This window comes from Lutra lutra, chromosome 12 (assembly GCF_902655055.1).
Source record: "Lutra lutra chromosome 12, mLutLut1.2, whole genome shotgun sequence".
Classification (NCBI taxonomy): Eukaryota; Metazoa; Chordata; class Mammalia; order Carnivora; family Mustelidae; genus Lutra; species Lutra lutra.
In genome coordinates this window covers 27,305,893-27,328,572 of record NC_062289.1, presented here as the reverse complement: position 1 = coordinate 27,328,572, position 22,680 = coordinate 27,305,893, and the positions used below count along the sequence as shown (strand labels likewise).

At 38.6% G+C, this 22,680-nt stretch overlaps 1 protein-coding gene across 8 annotated transcripts in view; it reads right to left on the bottom strand.

Moving 5' to 3' along the window:
- Positions 1–20,161, bottom strand: part of PIAS2 (protein inhibitor of activated STAT 2) — a 94,883-nt gene extending 74,722 nt beyond the window's left edge. For 6 of the 8 annotated variants that reach the window (XM_047698139.1, XM_047698136.1, XM_047698142.1 and 3 more), the window contains exon 1: positions 5,837–5,911. Coding sequence is in view for 1 of the 8 variants with exons in the window: in XM_047698138.1 (XP_047554094.1) it covers positions 19,990–20,013 (24 nt within the window). In the remaining 7 variants the exon portion in view is untranslated. Of the gene's footprint in view, positions 1–5,836; positions 5,913–19,989 lie in introns of those variants that run through there. The other 2 variants (XM_047698138.1, XM_047698135.1) reach the window with 2 other exon arrangements.
- Positions 20,162–22,680: the final 2,519 nt, after the last annotated feature.

The window sequence follows — 22,680 nt, the reverse complement described above, 5'->3', positions numbered from 1 at the left end:
CCAAGAAAGACTCTTAACTACAGAGAACAAACTGATAGTTACCAAAAGGGGGATGAGTGGAAAGAGTTAAAAAAGTGATGGAGATAAACAAGTGGACTTATGATGAGCACCAGGGGTCATATGAAAATGCTGAATCATGGGCGCCTGGGTGGCTCAGTGGGTTAAGCCGCTCCCTTCGGCTCAGGTCATGATCTCAGGGTCCTGGGATCGAGTCCCGCATCGGGCTCTCTGCTTGGCAGGGAGCCTGCTTCCCTCTCTCTCTCTCTGCCTGCCTCTCTGTCTACTTGTGATCTCTCTCTGTCAAATAAATAAATAAAAATCTTTAAAAGAAAATGCTGAATCACTAAACTGTACACCTGAAACTAATACTACACTGTATGGTAACTAACTGGAATTTAAATAAAAACTTTAAAAAAATTGGGCAGAAAATTTCTCAAATAAAGACATATAGATGGCCAATAGAGACATGAAACGATGCTTAATATCACTACTCATCATGGAAATGCAAATCAAAACCACACTGAGCTATCACCTCATACCTGTTAGAGTGGCCACTCCAAAAGACACAAAAGTTGGTAAGGATGGAGAGAAGTGGGAAAACTGTTGTGCACTGCTGGTGGCAGTGTAAATGGAAATGGCCACAATGGAAAACAGTATGGAGGTTCCTCAAAAAATTAAAAATAGAAATACCAAAAATCCACCAATTCCACTTGTGGGTATTTACCTGAAGAAAATGAAAACGCTAACCCAAATATGCACTCCTGCCAAGTTCATTGTATCATTATTCAAATACGATAGCCAAGATACAGAAACAATCTAAGTGTCCATAAATGGAAAAATGAGTAAGAAGCTGTGTATATATACACACACCCCTCACAGCTGTATATCTATAGCAGCTTCTATACACACATACAATGGAATATTACTCAGCCATACAAAAGGATGAAATCTTGCCATTTTATGACAACATGGATGGACCCTGAGGGCATTATGCTAAGTGAAATAATTCGACAGAAGAGGGCAAATACCATAGGATCTCACTTACATGTGGAATCTAAAAACAGAACAAAAACAAGAACACCAAGCTCACAGATACAGAAAACAGACTGGTGGTTCTGATGGGGCGGTGTGGGGGAAAATGGGTGAAGGGGATCAAAAGGTACTAACTTTCAGTTATAAAACAAATATGTTATGGGGATATAATGTTCAGCATGATGAGCACAGTTAATAATCGCATATTGTGGGTGGCTCAATCAGTTAAGCACCAACTCTTGATTTCAGTTCAGGTCCTGATCTCAGGGTCATGAGTTCAAGCTCACTCCATGCCCAATTTTTAAAAAATTGTATATCTGAAAGTTGCTAAGAGAGACCTCAAAAGTCCTCATCACACACAAAAAAATATTTTTGGTAACTATAAGGTGATAAATCTCTACTAGATTTATTGTGGTAATCATTTTGCAATGCATACACCTGAAACCAATATAACAAACAAAAAACTAGGTACAGGGTACAAGGGGAATTCTCTACCTTTGTAAGATGTTTCCACAATAAAAAGTTTATTTGAATGGGGGAAACTAGTTGTGGGTTATACAACAACTCTCTATACTATCTTCCCAACTTTTCCATAAATCTGAAAGTATTCTAGATTTAATTAAGCAAAAATTGTTTGTTTGAGGCAGAGAAAAACAGACTATGGTCTAAAATACCATTTCCCACAAAAGGAACCTAGGCTCCTTGAGGAAATAGCTAATTGCAAGTCTGGGGTAGAAAAAGCACACGATGAGCCTAGAACATTTGATCACACCAGAAAGCAAAGAAGTTATCAAAGACTACCGGCATCTTGTCAGAAGGACACAGAAAATAATCCAGTAGCCCAAGACCTCAAAAAAAAAAAAAAAAACCTCACTGATCTCTGTTAACAGGATGTTGAGAAACCAACTCGTTATTCTGAAAATTGTTAAAATAAGGAAAGCAATACAAAAAGATTTATTGGCTCAAAAAATGCCATATGGTTAATCTGCATAAATGCCAAAAGGGCATTTGCAAAAGTCCTAACCATTACTGATAAAACCTCTCAATAAACAGGAACAGAATGAAACTCTGTTAACATGAGAGAGGATAGCTATCAGAAACCAAGAACAAATACCATCTTTAAAGATGAAACACTAGAAATAAAGACCCATAAAAGATGTTTCCTCATTTAAAATTATTCTAAGGTTTCTACACAATACAGATTTTAAAAGAAGCAATATTAATAATTTACAAATGACAGAACTTTCTATACTGAAAATATTTATTACCCACTGAAAAATAAGACCTAAAAATATTAAATTCACTGAGTTATCTACACATCGAACAGATTTTCTAGTGACTCATCAGGAAAAACAGTATTTAAAAATGAGTCTAATAACAAAATCTAAAATGCAAAGGCATAAATTTAAAAATTTTCCAATAGCTACATAAAAACAAGACATAAAAGAACCCTTGAATAAATTAAGAAATGTATCGTTACTAGATAAAAATAGTAAATACTGAAAAGATGTCAATGTCCCTAAATTGCATAAATAAAATAAAATTTCAATGAATGACTGAGTTGAGGAGCTTGACAGATTAAAATTTATCATAAAGGGGCGCGTGGGTGGCTCAGTGGGTTAAACCTCTGCCTCCGGCTCAGGTCATGATCTCAGGGTCCTGGGCTCAAGGCCCACATAGGGCTCTCTACTCAACAGGGAGCCTGCTTCCCGCTCCCCCACCAACCCCTGCGGCCTGCCCCTCTGCCTACTTGTGATCTCTGTCAAATAAATAAATAAAATCTTTAGAAAAACTTATCATAAAAATAAAATATATAATATGGCAGGTGGTGATGAATACAAAGGACAAAAATAATGAGAGAAAAGAGCAGGGAATGAAGAGGTAAAGGATTTGCAATCTTAAAGAGAGAAGGTCTCCCTCAGGAGATAAATGAATAAGTAACTGAAGGATTAAGAAGATACCCAAAGAGTATCTGGGAAAAGCATTCCAAGACCTCAGATGCAGCAGGTGCAAAAGCCGTGAGTAAGAAAGCATGTCTAACACAGGAAAGGAAAAGTAAAAAGCCCATCAATGCTGAACCAGAATTTAGAGGAATCTAACATAGCAGAACGATGACCAAAGAAAATGACAAGCCCTGGGGAGGAAAATGAGTAGCTTAAACAAACATTTACTGTATAAAATTATAATATCAGATTTGTAAGGCTAAGAAATGACAGAACGAAACTGCAGACAATGACATGCATGTAAGTTGGCAGAGTGGGGAGCAGTTTAAAAATGAAATAAAACTTTCCAATTAAAACTGCAAGATTAGTGAATATCACCACAGAAACCACAGACATCAAAAAAAAAAATACAGAATACTAAGAACAACTAGACACATGAATTTGGTAATTCACATGAAAAGGACAAATACTTCTTTAAAAAAAAAAAAAAAAAAAGGGCGCCTGGGTGGCTCAGTGGGTTAAGCCGCTGCCTTCGGCTCAGGTCATGATCTCAGGGTCCTGGGATCGAGTCCTGCATCGAGCTCTCTGCTCGGCGGGGAACCTGCTTCCTCCTCTCTCTCTCTCTCTCTCTCTCTGCCTGCCTCTCTGCCTACTTGTGATCTCTCTCTGTGAAATAAATGGGTAGAATCTTTAAAAAAAAAAAAAAAAAAAGAAAAGGACAAATACCTTGAAAAACACAAATTAGGAAATTCGCCCAATATGAAATAGATCATTTGAATAACCCTCCAACTACTCAGAAAATTTAATTCATAATTTTAAAACTCCCCAAAATATGGGCACCTGGGTGGCTCAGTTAAGCATCCAACTCTTGATCCTGGCTCAGGTCACGATCTCTGGGTTGTGAGACGGGGCCTCATTTGAGGCTCCACACTCAGCACGGAGTCTGCCCGAGATTCTCTCTCCCTCCCCCTGCTATTCATGCTCTTTAATAATAAAATCTTCAAAAATATGAGTTAAAAAATAAAACTCCTAAAAAGTAAATTATCAGGCCTAAATGGTTTTACTGGATAATTCTACCCAAACATTTAAAGAATTAACACCAATCTAATCTAATTTCTTCCAGAAAATAGGAGACGACAGAACACTTCCAAATTCATTTTATAAAGCTAACATTACCCTGATGGCAAAACTAAACAAAAACAGTATGAAAAATAAGACTACAAACCATCACAAATATAGATGCTAAAATACTTAACAAAATGTTAGCAAAGAGAATTTAGTAATATATAAAAAAAGAATTCTATACCATCGCCACGTGAGGTTTATTCCAGGACTACAAGGCTGGTTTAGTGTTTGAAATCAATATAGTATACCCTTTTTTTGTTTGTGGTAGTATACCCTTTTTAAAAGCTTAAAAAAGAAACACATGATTTTAACAGTCAATGCAGAAAGAGCACTGACAAATTTAACACTCACTCATGATAAAAATTCTCAGAAGAACACGAACAGAGAACTTCCTTAACCTGATAGAAATCACCTACAAAAGAATCTATAGCTAACATTACACTTAATGGTAAAAGGATGAATGCAGTACCCTAAGATTGGGAATGAGACAAGAATGTCAAGTCTCACCAAATGAATCAGAATAGTGCTATATGTTCTGGATAAGGGTAAAGACAAGAGGAGGAAATAAAAGGCATACAGATGGGAAAGGAAAAAAATTTTTTAAATTGCCTGTATTTGCAGATCCCAAAGTATCTAAAAAAACAACTCTTACAACCAATAACTGAGTTCAGCAAAGTTGGAGACAAGAGTGACACACAAATATGAATCACATTCCTATGTATTAACAAAAAATACACAGAAACAAGTTTAAAAACAACAATACTTGTTTAAAAATATAACAAAACACATACAGGACTTGTATACTGAAAATTATACAATGCTAATAAAAGAAGTCTAAGAAAACTTAAATGAATGGATTCTCATGGCTTTTAAGACTCAACAAAGAAACTACATCAATTTTCCCTAAACTGACACAGATGTGACAGTTTCAAACAAATTCCACCAAGACTTTTTTATATTTAAGATTATTCTAAAAGGTATATGTAAAGGCAAAAGAACTAGAAGAGATAAAACAATTTAAAAAACAGAGACAGAAATCAGTCCATTCCATTTCACAATTTAGCTCTGTTATCAAGACTGTGTGGTATGTTGTATGAGCAAAGGTAACACACAGGTCTATGGAACAGAACAGAGAACCCAGAAACAGAAACAATATGCCCAAATAGTTTTTGACCAAGGTGCAAAAGTGACTCAATGGAGGAAAGACTGCCTTTCAACAAATGGTGCTGAAGCAAATTATACATCCAACTGTGTCTTACATTTTATACAAAAATTAACTCCAAATGGATCACGGACTTAAACATTAGGCTAAAACTATAAAACTTTTAGGAAAAAACACAGAAGAAAATCTTCAGGAACTAGGGCTAGGCAAAGAATTCTTAGACTTAACATTCAAAGCAAAATCCACAAAAGAAAAAAATAAACACTGGACTTCACCAAAATTAAAACCTTGTGTTCTACGAGACCCCGTTAAAAAGATGAAAAAACAATCAAGAGGCTTGGCAACAGTATTTGGAAACCATATATCCAACAAAGCATGAGTATCTAGAATATATCTAGAACTCTCAAACTCCAACAGGAAAAAAAAAATCCAATTTAAAAAAGGACAAAAGGCATGAAGAAACATTTCATCAATAAGGATATACAGATAAAAAATAAGCACATGAAAATATGTTATCATTAGCCACTAGGGGAGTGCAAATTGAAACCTCACTGAGGTATCACTAGATACATACCAGAATGACTAAAATGAAAAACAGTGATAACACCAAATGCTGGCGAGGATGCAGAGAAACTGGATCACTCCATACATTGCTGGTAGGGATGTAAAATGGTACAGCCACTCTGGAAAACAGTTTGGCAAGTTCTTAAAAAACTATATATACAATAACCATACAACCCAGGAATTGTACTCCTGGGTATTTTTATCCCAGAGAAATGAAAACTTATGTTCACCAAAAAAACCTATGCAGAAATCTTAAAGCACTTTTATTTTTAACAGCCCAAAACTCTAAACAACATGGACGTCTTTCAACAGGTAAATGGTTAAACAAATCCAAACCATGAAATACTACTCAGCAATAAAATGTGATGAGCTATCAATACATAAAACAACATGAATGAATCTCCAGAGAATGATGCTAAAACCAAATCCAAAACATAACACACTGTATGATTCCATTTATATAACATTCTTAGAAAAGATAAAACCATAGAAATGAGAAACAGATGTCTGGGTCCAAGATATTAAGGGGATGGGAAGGAAGTGGGTGTGGTGATAAAAATGACAACAAGAGGGATCCTTATAGTGATGGAAATGGCCTAAATCTTGATTGTGTCAATGTCAATATCCTTGTAGTATTGTTGTGATACTGTTCTAAGGTTTTGCAAGATGTTACCACTGTGAGAACTTGGTAAAGCGTATGTGAAATCTCTGTACTACTTCTTACAACTGTGAGTAAATTAACAACTTTCTTAATAAAAAGTTTAATTTAAAATTACAAAGACCAAGATTAATAGAGCGGATTAATATTTTTAATCCAATAGCCTGATATTCGTAAGAGAGAAAACTAAAAGAACACAAAAATGTAGGGATAGGGAGAATTTTAAAAATCAGGCAAAATTAGTTGACCAAAAGAGAAGATTACAGCTATAATATAAAACAGTAGTATATAATACAAAGAGCATTCAAAGGGCACAAAGAGTTAATACGGAGAGTAAAAGCTCCAATTCAACAAGAAAAATAAGCTTAAACTTTCATGTACTACCAATAATTTAAAATATATTTTAGAAATTAGTAAAACTATAAGAGAAAACTGGGGGAAAAAATGTTCTTCTAAAAGATTAACATCCAATCTTAACATCCAAGATTAATCTTCTAAAAGATTAACATCCATTAACATCTGCTCTCCAAAAACATATAGAAGATTTAAACAGAATTAACAAGCCTAACTACCAGACATATATAAAACTTTGTGCTTCCAACTGAAAAATCACATTCTCTCTAAGTACAAACAAAAACAAAAGATGACCACAGTCTTAACAGATTTCAAAAGATCACTATCATACATATCATGCTTCCAAATTACAACACATTTACAAATCAATAACTAAAGAAACTCCCATGTTTGGAAATAAAAACTTTTTAAAATAACTCAAAGAACTGACAGTGAAAAACAGAAAAATACTCACAAGTGGAAAATAATGAAAACACTGCACATCAAAACTTGTGCGATGCAGGGAAAACAATGGAGACCTATGTTAAAACACTGAAAATGAAAAAGCAAGGCATCCAACTTAAGAAATTAGAGAAAGAATAAAAATATGCCCCCAAAAAGCACAAATTAAATAAAAAGCAGAAAATAATGAAATGGAGGAAGCATACATTGAAAAGCATAAAAAAAAAACTTGATCTCTGATAAGTCTTTAAAAAATTGGTAAGCTTTTAGTTTTTGAGAGATCAAGAGAAAAGGCATTAAAAGAAAAAAGATAAAAGGGACATCAACTACAGATACAAATTAGAGATTAACAACTTAATACCATAAATTCAAGAACATGAATGAAAAAGACAACTTCTTATAAATATATAACCTACCAAAAATGGCTTGAAAATTGAAATCTTATAAGCATAGCAATTGAATCAGTGGTTTAAGAAGTAATCCACAAAGAAAACACAGTCACAATTTTGTCAGGGAGTTCTATCACTTAAACAGATCATTCTAATCCTGCATAAATTCTTCCAGAAAAAGAAGAGCATATTTTTTAGGTCAATATTACTAATTATAAGAAGTAAAAATCTTAAATTAACTATCTTCAGTTTGAGTCCAAAAATGAAAAAAGAGACAAATGAGGATTGACTTTATGCTTGAAACACACAAGTTTCACCCCATTAACAGGTTACAAAGGGAAAACATCATCATCTCAAAAAAATGCAGAGAAGGCTTTTGATAAAATTCAATATCCATTCATGACTTTTTTAAATTAGCAAGCTAGTAATAGAAAGGAACATCCTTAAACTGAAAAGATTATCTACAATAAACCTACAACAAGCATCATACTTAACTGTGAAACTTTGAAAGCATTCCCTTTAAAATCAGGAACAAGATCAGGATGCCCCCATCACCGCTTCTATTCAACACTGTACTGGAGATCCTAGCCAGCACATTAAGACAAGAAAAAGAAAGAAAAAAAAAAAAGCATAAGAATTGGAAAGGAAGAAACAAAGAGGTCATTATTCACAGATAGGTCTGTCTACACAAAAATCCAAAAGAATTCTATTGATAATTTATCACAATTAGGAGTAGAGCAAGGTTGTTACACAAAGTCAAAACCGTACTTCTATACACCAGCAAGGTAGAAAATATAATTATGAAAAGATACCATTTATGATTCGATACAAAAACAAAGTACCTAAAAATAAATCTAACAAAATATCTGCAATAGCTTAGTTGAAGAAAATTATAAAACTTTATGAAAGACATTGTAAAAGGCCTAAATAAATGGAGATTACAATGTTCACGGTTAAGAAACCTTAGTTCTCTCCAAAATTATTTATAGATTCAATGCATTTCCCATCAAAATCCCAATAGATCATGCATGTTTGTGTTTGTATACCTTAGAAAAATGATTTTTAAATTACAAAGGCTCAAACAGCCAAGAAGTACCCTAAAGAACTACAAGGCAAGAAGAGTTGGCCTACTTCTTGTCCCTCAATGATTGAGTAGACTTTGAGACCAACCTTCCCTATGAAAATTTAGAAACTGAAGGTAATGTGAAAAACATCCATCTGAGGACATGAAGCACTATAAAAAGTCTCAAGGACCTGAGAGACCAATGCTGTGAAAGGAAGGGAAGTATAGAAAATGAAGTACAACATTTAATGGCTCTTTTCCCCTGCAAGTATCTGCCAGTGGAAAAAGGGCAATGGATAGGTGGAGAAGTCAAGATCTTTGAATACACTTATAGGGCTGAGAAAATGAGAAGATTACTTGCAAAATATAACCTGCAAGAGCTATATCTGGGGTATGTACTGAATTCCTACAAATCAGTAGGAAAAAGACAGATAAACCATATAATGGTGGGCAAAATGTTAGCAAAGTCATGTCACAATAGATATCCAAATGGCCAACAGACATGTTAAAAGGGACTTAACATCATTACTCATTAAGAAAATACAAATTAAAACCACTAAATATTCACTAAAACGTTTAAAAGAGTGGACAAGAAAGAACATGAAGCAATTGGAACCCTATTTTGCCAGTGGAAGGGAATGAACAAATTACAACAACATGCCAATAAATCTTGCAAATAAAATTGAGGGGAAAAGACACAAAAAATATATACACCATACAGTTCCATTTATATAAGTTTCAAAGAACAGACTATCTATGAGAGACCGAGGTTAGTCACTGGGAGGTAACTCTAGGGTCCTAGTGATGTTCTATTCTCTTCATCCGCATTTGGTTACATTGAAAAAATTCACCCAGATGTATTCTCATGATCTACATATTTCCTACACGAAAGCCCTATATCAACACAAGTTTGTTTTTGTGGAAGTTGTTACAGAGTTGGGAATATTAAGACAATGTGATGGTGCTGTCAGTGCAGATTAAAAGGTAAGAATCCAGAAAGTACAGACAGATTCAATTATAGAACTATTAAAATTAGTAAGAAAAAATGTTTTTTAAACGTAGTACAAACATGGACAAGAGACACGAAATAGGTAAGAGAATCTCAGAAGAGCTAAGAGAATGTTAATAAGCATAATAAAAGATGCTCACTTTCATAACCAAAGGGAAAAATTAAAAACCATCAAGTGAAATTTTTACTCAGTCGCAAAAACATTCAATGTGATCGAAGTGTTAGTAAGAAAACGAAGTAATGAAAACTTCTACATTGTTGGAAAGAGCAAATACTGATAAAATTCTTTTTGGAAAATAATCTGACCTCATCCAGTACTGTTTTGAAGACACACATATCCTTAAATCCCAGCAATTCTACTTCTAGAACTTCTGCAGTGAAACATATAAATATTTACATTAAATGAAATCAATAAAAAATTACAAATAGTGTCAAATCAGTGCAGATTAAGTTTATAGAATTTTTCTTTATTTGCATTTTCAGAAAATTCTGTGTTTCAGAAGTTTGGATAAGAAATTTGGGGACCTGTAATAGGAAAAAAAAAAAAAGGAAACTACACAAATTTCCAACAAGAGAAGTGGTAAATTGGTATTCATACAATGGTAAATTAAAAACGATAACAAACAAAAAAAAAATACAGCATCAATCCATTTGTATAAAATTTTTATGTACATAAAAACTTAGATATATAGATATAATTTTGTATGTCTACACACTGTGGGTAAAATCAGTATGAAAAAGATAGATAGCCCAATATAAAAATGGGCAAAAAAAATTTTGGCAAAGTCAAATACACAAACCATGATTATAATAAGAGAACTCTCTCAAGAGATCTTTTTAAAGGAATTAGCATCCTCAGAGTCTTCAAGGTATTTTTCCCCATAAACTGAGAACAAGTTGTTATTGAAAGGAAGAAAAAATAAAGCTTCTACAACCTAAAAATATAATCACTGAAATAAATTCTGCAGAAGAGTTTAAAGACAAAAATCAAGGAAATCCTCAGTCAATCTAGAAGTCCAACTTTCACCCCTGAAGTCTCAAAGAAAACAGAAAAGAGGGAAAAAAGTAATCAAAGAAATAAAAGCTACTCCCCATAACTGAAACGACTCTTAGAGCTAAAAAGTTACCCCCCCCAAGAATGAAAAAAAGGTTTACAACTAGACACATTTCACAAAATACCAAAGATAAAAAGATCACCACAAAGATTCTAAACAAGGTGACTACAAGGATAACTACCAGATTTGTAATGCAACTCTATTAGCAACACTGGTGTTTTAAGTTCCTAGGGCAAAGCTTTCAAAATTCGGTAGGAAAAACTGATTACCAAAATATATAATTCTACATCTAAACCTCCAATCAGGAACAAAGGCAAGTCATTTTCAGACAATGAAGAAATTAGACATTTATCACATGTCCATACTAAAACAACTACTCAAGATTATATTCCAGTAATATCAAAAATGGAATTTAAAAAAGACAAGGGATTCAAGCAAAAGATCTAATCCAGGTGCAATATAATCCCAGGATGACAGCTGTACAGCAGATCTAGAAAGCAAGCTGCCCAAATTCGAAAAGAAAGGTTGAGAGCTCCAGAAAAACCCTTCACCAAGAAAAGTTGAATGGTTACATATGAGAACACACTACAATATTAAATTTAAAAGATAATTTCCATGAATTCTCCTCACTCAAGCAGGACTCTATTACATTTCTCCTTTGAGAAGCACAGGGGTAGTAACAGAAGTTCCTCTATAGCTCCAAGTGATCTGGTTTCACGGTGACTAATATTTCTATCAGGATACATACTACAAAGGGCGGTCCAAAACACAATTTCTAGAATCCTCCCATAGAAGCACAGAAAAGTTTAGATGTGTTATAAACCATAATATAAATGCTAAAATCTTGACAGTGCAATAAAAAATGAAGGCTGGAAGTAAAGGAAGACTGGAGGTAAGAGAAACAAAGGGAAATAGATGGGTACTAAATCCTCTGCGAGACTGGGAACTGAAGAGATACTGCCTAAAATTGATAGGTCAAGAAACAGAAGTTTAACTATTAGAAAAAGTTAATAACTAACGGCAAAATTAGGAACAAAAATGTAACTGGTAGAAGACAAAGATGGCCAGACACAATGAAAAGATGCTCAACATCACTCATCATCAGGAAAATGCAAGTCAAAACTACAATAAGACATCACCTCACACCTCTCGGAATGGTTAAAATCAGTAACACAAGAAACAACAGGTGTTGGCAAGTATGTGGTATATGGGGGACCCTCTGGCGCTTAGTCGGAATGCAAACTAGGGCAGCCACTCTGGAAAACAGTATGGAAGTTCCTCAAAAAGATAAAAATAGAACTAATCTACGAGTCAGCAGTGCACTAGGTTTTTACCCAAAGAATATAAAAATACTAATTCAAAGGAATACATGCACCCAGTATTCATAGCAGTATTATCTACAATAGCGAAATTACAGAAGCAGTCCAAGTGTCCATCAATAGATGACAAAGACGTGGTGTGCATGTACACAAACACACACACACACACACACACACACACACAAAGGAGTATTACTCAGCCATAAAACAGAATGAAATCTTGACACTTACAATGGCAGAGTTGGAGCTAGAGAGTACATGCTAAGCAAAATAAGTCAGAGAAAAGACACATACCATATGATTTCATTTGTCAATTTAAGAAACAAAACAAACGAGGAAAGGGGAAAGAAAGAGAAACTGAGGCAAATCAAGAAACAGACTTTTAACTATATTTAACAGAGGGTTAACAGAGGAGAGCTGGAGGGGGGATGGGTGAACTAGGTGATGGGGATTAAAATGGGCACTTGGGATACGCACTGCCTGATGTACAGAAGCGCTGAATCACTAATTGTATGCCTGAAACTAGTATAACACTGTACATTAACTGGAATTTAAAACTTTAAAAAAATAATAAAAAGTATAACTAGTACAAATCAGTATGCTAGGAAAAGTGGAAAACATATGATCTAAACTTATCTACTAGAGTCAAGCAGAAGACACTGCTCAGAATTTAAAGAAAAATTAAGATACAGAAAAATATGTGGTGTTTTGAGTTTGGGAACTAGCCTAAAGAGAAAAACTAAAAACAGAAATACCCAAGCATGGTTAAAAGGGAGTTAGTTATATCAGGAGTGGAATCTACTGGGAAAGAAAGGAAGAGCTTCTATTTTTCCTTCTGAATTTTCCTGAACTGCCTGCACAGGTATTGCTTTCATTTGGGAAAAACAATGAGGAATGGTGATAAGAATAAAAATCATTATTAAAACCATTTTCCAGGGGCGCCTGAGTGGCTCAGTTAAACTTCCAACTCTTGATTTCAGCTCAGGTCATGATCTCAGGGTCCTGAGAACAGGCCCCTATTGCAGCTCCAGTCTCAGTATGGGGCGTGCTTGGGATTCTCTCTCTCCATCTGTCTCTGCCTCTCTTTCTGCTCATGCACTTGTACGAGTGCATGCTCTCTCTCTCGCTCTCTCTCTAACTAAAGAAATCTTCAAAGACATAAACAAAAACATTTTCCAGGTTGGTGCACCTGGGTGGCTCAATCATTTAAGCTTCTGACTCTTGATCTGGCTCAGGTCATGATATCAGGGTTGTGGGATTGAGCCCTGTGTCAGGCTCTGCACTGAGCATGGAGTGTGGAACCTGCTTAGGATTCTCTCTCCCTTTCCCTCTCCTCCCCCTTGTGTGCATGCATGCGTGCATATGCATGTACACACACACACACACACACACTCTCACACTTTCAATAAATATTTTTTTAAAAAACAACATTTTCCAGGTTAAAGAAGTAGTGAAATAATTTGGCCAAAGTCAGTCAATAACCATGCTAAAACAACCTTCTGTAATGTAATCAAGAACAGCTTTTACTGACCTATATGAATAATCAAATGGAGAGGTCTGAATGTCCATGTTAGATTTACATTGTTCTCTGCAAAGTCACAAAAACTCTTACTTGTTTCAAACCACTTTTCCAAAAAAAGTTGAGGAAAAAAAGCCACATTACCAGGGGTGGAGGTTCAATGTAAACATTCATAGAAAATAGTTCGGACTATGATACCAATTGATTCCACATATCACTTTTATTTCAACTGTGTAATTTCTTAAATTCAGGTACTTGAAAAAGAGACTAGCTGTAAGGATAACTCAAGGGAGAAAGAAACATACTTCAACAAATAATGTGTGAAAGTGGATATACATATGCAAAAGAAGTTCAATCCCTACCTCACACCATCAACAAAAATTAACTCAAAATGGTTCAACAACCTAAATGTTAAAACTAGAACTACAAATATAAACCCTTATATGAAAACAGACATAACTCTTTATGACACTGGATTAAGCAATGACTTATCAAAATCACAAGCAAATTTATAAATTAAATTTTGTCAAAATTAAAAAAAACTTTTGTGCTTCAAAGTACATTATGGAAAAAGTGAAAAGACAGTCCATAAAAATGAGTAAAATATTTGCAAACCATATATCTGATGAATACTCAAACTTAAAAGAAAGTTTAAAAATGGGCAAAAGGTTTGAGTAGAAATTTTCCCAAAGAAAATATACAAATACCCAATAAGCACAAGCAAGATACTCAACACCATTAGTCACCAGGTAAATGCAAATCAAAACCACAATGATATACCACTTTACACCCATGTGTGTGAGGATATGGAGGAATTAGGACTCTTATAACTACTAGTAGAAATGTAAAATGTAGTAGTTTGGGGGAAAGTTTGACAGTTCCCCAAACACTTAAACAGAGTTATCACATGTACCCAGTAATGCCATCCCTAGGTAACTACCCAAAATAACCGAAAACATATGTCCACACAAAACTTATACACAGATGAATGTTCATACTAGTCAAAGAGTACAAAAACCCAAAAACACAGAAAACTCATGAATAAACAAAATGTGGTATACTCCATACAATGGAATATTATTCAGCCATAAAAAGGAAAAAACACTACCACATGCTGCAACATGTACCTTGAAAAGGTTATGTTAAATGAAAGGAGCCAGACAGAAAAGGCCATGTGTATGATTCTATCTCTATGAAATGTCTAAAACAGACAAATCATAGAGACAAACAGTAGATTACTGGAAGCTGAGGGCTGGATGTAAGAAGGACATGTGACTGCAAATGGGTACTGGGTTTCTTTTGGAATGATGAAAATGTTATGGAATTAGATGGTGGTGATGCTTGCACAACTCTGTGAATAGACCAAAGCCATTTTAAAAGGCTGAATTTTATGGTATGTAAATTACATCTCAATAAAAAAATTTAAAAAAAAAAGTAACTAAGATCCAATCCAGAAAAATAAAGGCAAAATGCTAAAAAAAAGAGAAACATCTGAAGAATGTTATATTTAGAACAGTCTTAGAAATGTCTTGGAAAAGACATTCATGGAGGGAGGCCACAGACCTAAGGTGCAAACAAATGCAAAGGCATCTACCACAGCTAAGAATACCTTGGTTTACTATTTAAAATGATCCATTTAAGTTAAATACTGAGTTTGGAACGTGCTTTCACAAACAGGATCTCAAGGGAAGTTGTGTCCTGAAATTTCGGTTATGTCCACTCAAGACTTTGAATCATATGGTAGATTCAGTTGCATCTATCTTATCTATTAGCCTATTTCCTTGTCCAATAGTTGAGGAGCATGAGGGATGAAGAACTCTAACCTCACACCCCCCCCCATTAACTTCCTATTCTCCCTCTATATCCTAACAGCACCCGAAGCTACCAGAATGGCAAGTCCTGCTATGTGTAAAGAACCAAACATCCAAGCCTTCTACGCAGAAAATCTTCTGTCATAGAATTACTTAAGACTCAGCATAAAAGCTCTTCTGCATTTGGTTTGCCAGTATCTATTAAGAAAGTTACGATCACTCACTCTCTTTCACTAGCCCACACACTAAGACTGCACACACATTCACTCTTGTTCTCTGACACACATGGAGATAATAAATGCAATGCACAAAAGGAAGGGGATGAGGAATGCAGGAGAGGAGAGAGAATCTTTAAAGAAAAAAAAAAATGTTACCACAATAAATCCCTCCTCCATCTCCATAATTCAGTGGTGAGAAGTAAGGAGAGTAGATTAACCAGGTTAAATAATAGCAGGAACCTTTTTAAGAACTGCCAAAAGACTGCACCAACAGCCCACAGTATACAATTATGCAACTGGAGGAGAAAGACAAGGGTAAAAAAGCCACTCTGGGGGATGCCTGGATAGCTCAGTCAATTAAATGTCCCACTCTTGATTTCGGCTCAGGTTATGATCTCAGGGTCATGAGACTGAGCCCCATGTGGAGCTGTGCACTCATCGGGGAGTCTGCTTGAGATTCTCTCTCCCTCTGCCCTTCCACCCGGTCAACCCCCACCCTGGCACTCGAATGCAACCTCACTCTCTAAAATAAACATCATTAAAAAAAAAAAAAAAGCCACTCTGGTGGCTTTTCTGAACTTCAGAACCCTGACTATTCTGCCTCTGCTCCATCCCTGTGCTTAGCTCTGACAGAGACTATTTCGTAGGGAGAAAGGAGGGTGGCAGTGACAGAGGTCCCAGTCATCAGACCTTATGAGCTTGTCCCAAGTTAATTCACAACTAGTTAATTTACAAATTAGTTAATTCAGAAACTTCTACCAACATAAAAGCTATATACAACCAACCACTGAATTGAGTAATTTCTTCTCTAGCATCTTGAAAGCTTTGAATACATGATGTGTTATCATAATCGTCCTTGACTACTCAGCCCACAATTTCCACTTCAGAGAACTTGCTCCTTCCTTTCCCCCAACCCATCAAGATAATCTCATGAGTCAGGTTTTTGTGCTAGGACTCGAAGCTTCTGGCCACAGATGATTAGAATAGAAGAGGACCCTCAGCTAAGCTCAGCCAGTCAGATCCTCTCTCTCAGAAGAACTAGAAGAAAGGTGTGCTGGTATTCTATTTAAATGAAAGCAGCAAAGTACAGGGTTGCCATATTCTGCTATGACCGGACAAGACCTCTAATATTGGCTTACATAGCAGTCTCAAAAACTAAAATCATCTGGCGACCTCTTAAGGTTCCACAGGAGTTGCCTTATCAAATAACCCCCACCCCCACCCTAAGCTTACAAAGCAAAGGCACAGGAGTCACCAAAGCACAGTGGGGATGACCTTTCCCAGAATTCCTGACCTCCAGTACAGGAGATGGCATCACCAGCCAGAAGTGACCTGCTCTGGTTATACAAGCCCCTAGGGAGTAGCCCCAAATGATAATGGATAAAGATACTGGAAATCCTCTCAGCAGCAGCATGGGCAGCCAAATATGTGACATCCAGGTCAGCTATTTCCTCTACTGCCAAGTTAGTCAACAAACTAATGCTGGCCATTTTTCCTCATCCTTCAATTTACTTGACGATCTCTCTGACCCTCACAGAATATATTCTGAGGCAGAGACCATTTAGAATGTCCTGCATGTTTCTTCCTCTTTCCCTCCTTTCTAATTAGATTTTCAGTCAGCTGTCCTGTTTCCCCTCCAGTATTATATATCACATAAGAAGGGCACCGGCTATTTATCATGTTTAGTTCATAGATCCCAGGCTGATGGCTAGCAGCACCACATGAACCTGAAGGAAACTACAGAGCAGGACAGCTCGGACTCCGAAAAGCAGGGACTCTAAAGCTGGACATCTGAGGTTAAACATCCCAGGTCTTCCAGCTCAAACTGCGTCAGGTTACTCAAGCGGTCTCAATTTCTTCTGACAATTCTTCTAACAATTCTATCACAATTGTTGTGAGAATCAAACAGGTAAGTGAAGTGCTTAGACCAGAGCCAGGCATGTAATAACCACTTATACTATAATGGATATCTATCATCATCATCATCGTCACTGTTTGAAATGAGGGCAGGGCACGGAGACTGTTCATCTTTAAATGTAGAAGATGCTGCTGAGCAGCTAAGGCGAAGGCTGGGGTAGATAACTCTTTTCCAGCATCCATCTGCACACCCTTTCCCTCCTCTGAAAACTCTTCCCAGTCACTCTCTGTTGGGCACCTTATGTGAACTATGAGGGAGGGGCCATCTTCCATCAAGTGCGGGGAGAAGCAAAGACAGCTGATTTACAGAAAGAGATGAAGTGACCCACAAAACAAACTGTAGGGGGCGAGGGTGGGGAGGGGAGAGAGGGAAGGGGAGGCGGAAGGGAGGTGGGGGGAGATAAAAGGGGAGAATGGAAAAGGGGGAAGGGACAGGTACAACCAAAGAGAAAAATGCATCTTTGGTTTCCAACCATTTTGCAGTTCCTGGTTCCACCGAACTTCAGCACTGACTGCCTTCTCTGCCCTAGACTGCTAAATAAATCCTCCTTTTTTTTCCCCTTTTTTTAAAGATTTTATTTATTTATTTGACAGAGAGAGACACAACAAGAGAGGGAAAACAAGCAGGGGGAGTGGGAGATGGAGGAGCAGGCTTCCCGCAGAGCAGGAAGCCCAGATGGTGCCAAGGCTGGATCCCAGGACCCTGGGATCATGACCTGAGCCGAAGGCAGACACCCAACAACTAAGCAAACGGGCGCCCCCTTAAATCCTCCCTTTTTATTAAGCTTTGACCAACAACATTTATAAAAGTCTAATGCAAGTCTTGGAAAAATTTTCATCAACAAAAAAACCTTAGAAGAGAATAAACTATATAGAGATGTTACTATGCAAAATGAAGAGGATACTGCAGGTTAAAAAAAAAAATTTTTTTTTTTAAATTTCACTTCAACATTCAGTCTCCTCAACCAATCCCTGAACCTAATGCATTCATTTATACAGCTGAGGCTCAGGCCTACTTGTTTCAAAGCTCCACAGGTGTTAAAAAAGCTCTATGCTCTGAGACATTAAAACTCCTACACTTACCAATACAATTACCCTTTTTACCTACTATCATGGTTCTCTGTATAAACTAATATAGAGCATAAAATGCATTAATGTACCATTCTTTTTGAAACAACAGAAGGGAAAATGGCAGGTATTACGCAAATTATAACACATTCTCCCTTTAGATCAGAATCACCAATGCGTCCTTTTGCTGAGGTCCACCATACCAGCCAGGTGAATAGTCAACATCCTTCCCCACTCCATCCCTCGCGGAAAAAAAACAATAAATATACAAAACTGAATATTTTACCAGATTCTTCTTCCTTCTTATTTCAAAAAAGTAACCCTAACACCATACGTCTGTTATGCAAAAGGACTGCCGTTAATTTCAAGTTCACATTCATCTCTACTTTGACGTTTCTTTTAAATCAGGGTTTCCGTCCTTAAATATTCCATTTCTGTCGCCCGTAATTCAGCGATCCGTAAAAAATAAAGCCTATTCGTTGACCACCGTTTAGTTTCAATTGAGGACTCTGAAGGTTATCAGCTCAGGGAAAAACATCCTTTCCATTCTACCTCCAGCACACCCATTGTCAAGCCTCTACTATACAAAGATATCAACAATAAAGTTGTGACCTTGTTCTCAGACTAGAAAGAAAGATGCTTTCCCTCGAGCAAAACGAGTTCACAAACAAACCTCATGACAACACGGCCTTTGCGGGTGTCTTACCACAGCACTAAGAAAATATCAAGGTTTAAGGTCGATTATTAAAGGCAGCGCTCCCAAAAGACCACGCTTCTCTTCAAGAGGAAGCACTGGTAGGAAAAAGGGGCCTTTCTTGTGACAGATCTCACTAAACGGTAGCATCAGCCATAAGAGAGAGGATTCCTAAACGCAACTTCACGTTTCAGAAAACAAGCTCCCACCAAGTGAGTAACGTGTAGACTTCTGAGTCGCCACACACACACACACACACACACACACACACACACACATCATGAAGGTGGAAAAGCAAATCCCGCTTCCCACCTCAGCCCTTACACGAGAAAGTCGGGTCCCCATGAGCCCCTCCCGACGGCGGCCCCCGCCCCACGCCAGGTGTGCGGACCCCGCGGGACCCACCGGTCGCTCGCCCGGGCCCCGGGCCCGCCGACCCCGCGCGGCCCAGGCGTCCTCCGCCGCCTGGCTCCCCTCCCCCGCCCGCGCCGGCCCGGGCGGGCGCCCGCTCGCACTCGGGCCGGGGCTCCCGGCTCCGACAACCGGTCCCCGCGAGACAAGAAGGTGGCGGCCGGCGACGCTGCGGCTTCCCCGCCTCCCCTCCCCTCCCCCGCGGCCTCCACTCCCCACTCCCGCGCCCCCGCTTACCCTCAACTCCTCGAAATCCGCCATTTTACACCACCCGCGGGCGCCGCCGCCGATGCCGCCACAGCACCCCCTCCCGCTGCCGCCAACAACGCCGCCGCCACCACGGCCGCCGCCGCCGCCTCCAGCACCATCCTGCACTGCGCGCCGCTGAAGACGCCGCGGCCGCCGCCGCCGCCGCCGCTGCCGCCGGACCTGTCACGTGACCGGCGCGGGAGCTCCGCCCCCGGCGCGCGCGGGCCCCGCCCTCAGGCGCCCACCCCGCGCACCCGGCCCACCACTTTCCGCCCACGTCTTCCGCCCGGGCTAACGGCGCGCGGCGTTTGCCGCGCGTCAGCTCCCGCCCTCTACCGCGGCCTGCCGGCCTCCCGCACGCCTTTAGGCGTCGGGCCTGTGGCGGTGCCCTCCGTCCCGCGCGGCGCCTGCCTCCCCTGGAAGCGCCGAAGCGACTGCGGCGTTACCCGCCGGCCTGGAGGAGGGCCTGGCCCGGGGGAGCGGCGAAGACGACGAAGAGGTGGCCGGGACTCCCGACAGCAACATTTCGGGAAAATTCTAACGGTGCTCTTCCACACGGTGGCTGTAGCCAGAGGAAAGCAGCCGCACATAAAAGCATCCCCAGAGTAGTGGCGGAACAATCTAAATGTGGGTGTTGGGTAAGCTATTGTTCCGATCTAATGGAGCAGGATGGGCGAGACCTCTTTGGTTTGGGAATATCGTCCACGTACTAACCCGGCTGATTCCTTCTGACTTTGAAGGGCGACTGAATGTCATGGAGTGCGGAGTTGAGAGAGTTGGGCGGTGGAACTGGGTAGCTGTGAAATAAGAGAGCGAAAACAGAGTGCTCAGGAGAACCCTGGTTTTGTAAAAAGTCGAAGGGTCAGGGAAATCAGATAGCTGGGAAAGATGAAATGCCAAGGGCAGAAGAGATGGAAGGATGCTGGATGGCACCGCTGACGCGCTGATAAAGGTTGGGAGAAGATGCTGAGTCAAGCTGCTCAGAAAATTCACTGGACCAAGGCCAGGGTTCAGATTTCCTTGAAGAGGGGGATGAAACCCACCCACGAAAGAACTTTAAAACAATACGATTTGCAAGGTCCTGTTTAATTTGGTTTCTACCTACTGCCTTTTCCCAGTCCTATTTGTTTCATGAATAAAAGAATGAATGAACAGTATCTAGTTTCCAATGCTGGCTCTCTCTCTACCATTAACTTTGTGGTCTTAGCTTGGCTTAATCTTAGTTAATTCTCCGTTGGCCTTGATTTACACGTCAGTGGAGTTTAACATTGTTCAACAGTAATTAAATGAAGGCCACTGTGAACTGGGAGCTTTGAATGGAATATAATACAACCCTTGCACCAAGAAGCTTACAAGACGTAAGACGGACCAAGATGAACGCAAACTAAGAGAGGCGTGGCCTCACTGAGACTTGTCTGTAGGTTGTAGGGTTGGGTAGGTTTGACTGCGAAGTTCTAACTGCTGCCTCAGATCATAACCCAATCATAACATGTCCCATGTCCTTGCCACAGTGATTACATCAGAGCTGAACCTGTAAATGCAACTACAGCTACAGGGCGTTTCCAGGCTTTGCCAATTAGATCAAGTATGGGCCCATTTATTCAGTGATTAGAGGTGAGAGATGAGGAGACCGTTTAGCTTATGGACTGTTATAACCATTTTGCTACAATGAGGAGCCAGCCTGAGAACCAACCCATCTCATGGGTAAGAATCTCCCCCAAAATTCCAGAATTAACTTTGACACCCCTCCACCTCTTTACTTGTCAGTTTTCTTAAGCCAATGCCTTTCTGTTACTGTGTCAGATAGTTTTTCGTAGGTTTTCTATTAGTAGCACCTTGTCTGCCTGCACCAGATTACTAATTTGGCATCTTTTCTAAACTACTCTAACATTCATTCAATGTTTGTTTAGTGGAAAGCCTGAGTAGTAAAGAGTGAAGGGGATGCTTGTCTCTTTACTGTCACGAACAGTCCAGCTCTGGTCTAAATTTGTATATCCTACTCATGAGATAGAAATCTCTGCACTTACTTGAATCTAACTTTCTTATAATGTGGCATGAAATGTTCTTGGAGCAGAGTTGGGGAGGAGGGAGGTGTAATAATCTCACCACCACTTTAAACCATATACCAAAGTACCACTTCTAGCCACACACACAGAGAACTATTCACCCAGAAGAATTCCATTAAATACCATTTTCTCAATACATTTTCTTTTTTTTTTTAAGGTTTTATTTTTGAATATTCTCTATACCCAAAGTGGGGATTGAATTTACAACACCAAGATCAAGAGTCACACACTCCACAGACTGCGTCAGCCAGGCATCCTCCTCATGACATTATCTATGATAAAATGTGTTAACACTTTTTATAGATTGAGATTCTAGGCAATTACCTGACTGCTCTACCCCCTTAGCCTAGCTCCAATTAAAAAACATCAGTATTTAGGGGCGCCTGGGGGCTCAGTGGGTTAAGTCTCTGCATTTGGCTCAGGTCATGAACTCAGGGTCCTGGGATCAAGTCCCACATCGGGCTCTCTGCTCCACAGGGAGCCTGCTTTCTCCTCTCTCTCTCTCTGCATGCCCCTCTGCCTACTTGTGATCTCTGTCTGCCAAATAAATAAATAAAATCTTTAAAAAAAATCAGTATTTAATGAAACTGTCCTAAGATTACACTACATGAAG